We start from the raw sequence: 2,834 nt of genomic DNA on the forward strand, positions 1-2,834 counted from the left end.
ACAGCAGGCGACGCCACGACACGCCGCGGCGCCCACCCAGAAAAGGTCCTCGCTTTGGCCGGGACCACTAAGTTTCGCATCCTCACTCAGCGGACGGTGCCGGCGGAGGGGCGCAACGCACGGCCGCACTGTCACAGTTGAGCCTCCATGCGACGACAGGGAATCCTCCCATTTGCTGCTGCCGGCGTCATCTTCCACGCGGAGGCGAAATCCCACCGGCTGGTTTGAGACGCTCCCGCCATGGTGCGGCGCACGGTAGTAACCGACGGGCACACGCGCAACGCGCCGGACACGACTGCGGGACGCAGCAGGCAAACTCTGGCGGTATCGCCGTATGGCTTCCGTGGACGGGTGATTGACGGTGGCGACGCCCCACCCCTGTGCGGATGTCTGTGTGGGCAGGCCGCCGTCCAATAACGTTGGGGCACACTGCCCGCGACCGCGCCCGCCGCGCCCACGCGTCGTGTCCGCGCCCCACAGCGCACCCACCGCCCTCCCTCCCGACGGTCCGCCGTGGCGGTGTGTGGAAGCGGCGAGGTTCGCCGAGCCCTTCGTGGTACGCGGCGCAACCCCCGGCGGTCGTTCCTCGCTCCTCAGCGGGGGCCGCCGCAGTGCGGCGCCGTTCGTTGGCTGCGGCTCCATCGAGTGGTCTGCCGCAAGTGCGGCAGCCGCGCCGCCAGCGTCATTTTCGGAGGGGGTGCGACCAAAGATCCCCAAGGGCCGGAAGGGTGCCCGCGGCATGCCGCCCTTCTCCACTGCGGGTCCCTGAGGAACGACAAGAAAGGCGACAAAAGCGGGAGGAAGGAAGCCACAGCGACATGACCCAGCAGCGATGGGAGAAGCGGGGACGGAGCCGCATGCCCGTACACACGCATGTAGAGGGGCAGAGGAGCAGAAACGAACGGCGTTTCTTTTTTCTTTTTCTTCTTCCAGCGTCAAGCAACACCATGGGTGGGGGGAAGGCGAAGCAAAAACAAAAACAAAAACAAAAAAAACAGGTAAGGCGTCATTTTTAATGCACATACGTATACTTATTTGTATATGCAGATTCATACTTGCATAAGTACGTGTTTGGAGGAAATAACGCTTATATTTTTGTGTTTTAAAAAAATTTCATGAATCCCCAAATTAAGCTCGTCACAAAATGCATTGTACAACCTTCGTTGCACGTGGCGGCTGCATAGCAGCTCTCGTTCTCGCCCCCCCCCCCCCACTACATCCACACGCAAGCGTTGATACTGGGAGAAGCACACAAGACACAGACCGCGATGCTGGCAATTTCGGCGACGCGGCAGGCGGAGGCGCCGCCACACGGGAACGGCTCTCTGCGGCCTCCGCCATATAAATAATAACAACAACAACTAAATGGAGACAAACAATAAAGCGCAATGTGGCTGAAAATTAAAAAGATTCTATTCACGCTGAAAAAAAAAAAAACCCGCTTCCTCCACGTCACAGTCAACCCGACCCTTTCCGCCATGTGCTTTGCGTGGTTGTATTCTTAGCTTATAAGTTATAGAAATAATGTTTTCCGTTCTGCGCATTGCTTACCTCGTCGTGGCACGGCACCGCAGTGGCGGCAGGCACTCAGAATGCTCTGGTCGTGTCGTTGGATTTCCCCAACACGGTGGGTCGTTCTTCGCTGTCTCCGCCCCCCGGCGTCCGCTCGTGTACCGGCTCAGCAAACCTCTTGTTGTTATCGGCGTACAGGACGAAGTGCTGCAGGATGAAGACGATGTCGTACAAGATGCTAACAGAGCCGAGCGCAAACTTCACGGGGTTGCCTGTCATGCCAACCCAGTCGTTCGTCACCGCACTGTCGATCACCTGCTGCAGAATGCTGAGGACGCCACCCGTAAAGTCGAGCAGAATGTTCCAGATGTTCCACCCGATCGTGCACTTCCGTTTATAGTTGAGGTACAGCTGCGGCAGGTACTTCACAATGCTGATGCCCAGTTTGATCAGGCTCAGGCCGTACAAGAGGTCGAGGTAGTTGAAGACGGCGGAATGCCTCACGCCACCCGCAATAAGGCAGGTCCACAGCACAACGACAAAAATTATCACGCCGATGAGTGCAATCGCGAAGCGGCTCAACTTCTGGCCGCCGCGGTCCATAAAGACAATCTGCAGGCAATTCAAGAGGCAACACACCAATGCATAGACCGCAAACACGACATCGTTCAGAGTCACTGTGTTAGTTGACCCGTTGTAGCGACGCCTGTACGTCTCCTTTACGGCATCGTTGGAGTAGAAGCACAGCGTGTACGTCGAGTAGCACATGAACCCCACCACGTTCAGGAAAACGAACTCAAAGCTTTGCCCCACCACGCTCCACCGGCGCATGTTGAAGTACAGCTGCGGCAGGAAGGAAACCCCCCACGCCAGGAAGTAAACCCAGCCGATCCACGCCGAGATGTGGTCCCACGGTCGCGGGTCCGCGTTCACCACCGGCGTCGTGAAGGTGAGAAGCGCGGCAGCCCCGACAATGGCCACCACGCACACCGGCGCCACCACACGGGGCGGGATATTATACTTCCCCACTCTGATCCCTGACGGGTCCGCGAACCTCTGGTGCTCGTCGACCCCAACCTCGCTCGTGCGGTGGTGCGCGTCGTCGCCGTTGTCGCCGCCGCCCACGTCCAACGCGTCACCGCCCTTCTCGTTCAACTGTGGCGGGTCGCTCAGCGGCTCCACCGGCACATGCGTCACGCCCTGCAACGGACTTCTCGGACTTCTTTGGTCCATGGTCGTGCTGTTGGGCGCTATCGCGGTGAAGCTGGCAAGTGCACTTCCTTCTTTTTCTCCCCTTTCGGGTGCTGGGTCTCAAAAGCAAA

At 58.7% G+C, this 2,834-nt stretch overlaps 3 protein-coding genes across 3 annotated transcripts in view, besides 1 other annotated feature; all 3 read right to left on the reverse strand.

Annotated features, from left to right (window-relative positions):
• Tco025E_05278 (uncharacterized protein) overlaps positions 1-741 on the reverse strand; it is a gene marked incomplete at both ends in the record, with an annotated part of 858 nt that extends 117 nt beyond the window's left edge. Inside the window, one exon of the mRNA XM_029372179.1 lies at positions 1-741. This exon is cut by the window's left edge and continues 117 nt beyond it. Within this exon, the coding sequence (XP_029227717.1) occupies positions 1-741 (741 nt within the window).
• Positions 742-965: 224 nt separating this feature from the next.
• Positions 966-995: a microsatellite.
• A 592-nt stretch (positions 996-1,587) lies between these two features.
• Positions 1,588-2,745, reverse strand: Tco025E_05279 (cystinosin; the record flags this gene model as incomplete). The annotated part of the gene is made up of 1 exon (XM_029372180.1): positions 1,588-2,745. One exon carries the CDS (start codon positions 2,743-2,745, stop codon positions 1,588-1,590), a length of 1,158 nt encoding a protein of 385 aa, XP_029227718.1.
• Positions 2,746-2,762: 17 nt separating this feature from the next.
• The window catches only part of Tco025E_05280 (cystinosin), a gene marked incomplete at both ends in the record, with an annotated part of 534 nt that continues 462 nt past the window's right edge, over positions 2,763-2,834 (reverse strand). Inside the window, one exon of the mRNA XM_029372181.1 lies at positions 2,763-2,834. This exon is cut by the window's right edge and continues 462 nt beyond it. Coding sequence (XP_029227719.1) covers positions 2,763-2,834 — 72 coding nt within the window.

The sequence above is a fragment of the Trypanosoma conorhini genome (genome assembly GCF_003719485.1).
Source record: "Trypanosoma conorhini strain 025E chromosome Unknown Tco_14.4_contig_00301, whole genome shotgun sequence".
NCBI lineage: Eukaryota > Euglenozoa > Kinetoplastea > Trypanosomatida > Trypanosomatidae > Trypanosoma > Trypanosoma conorhini.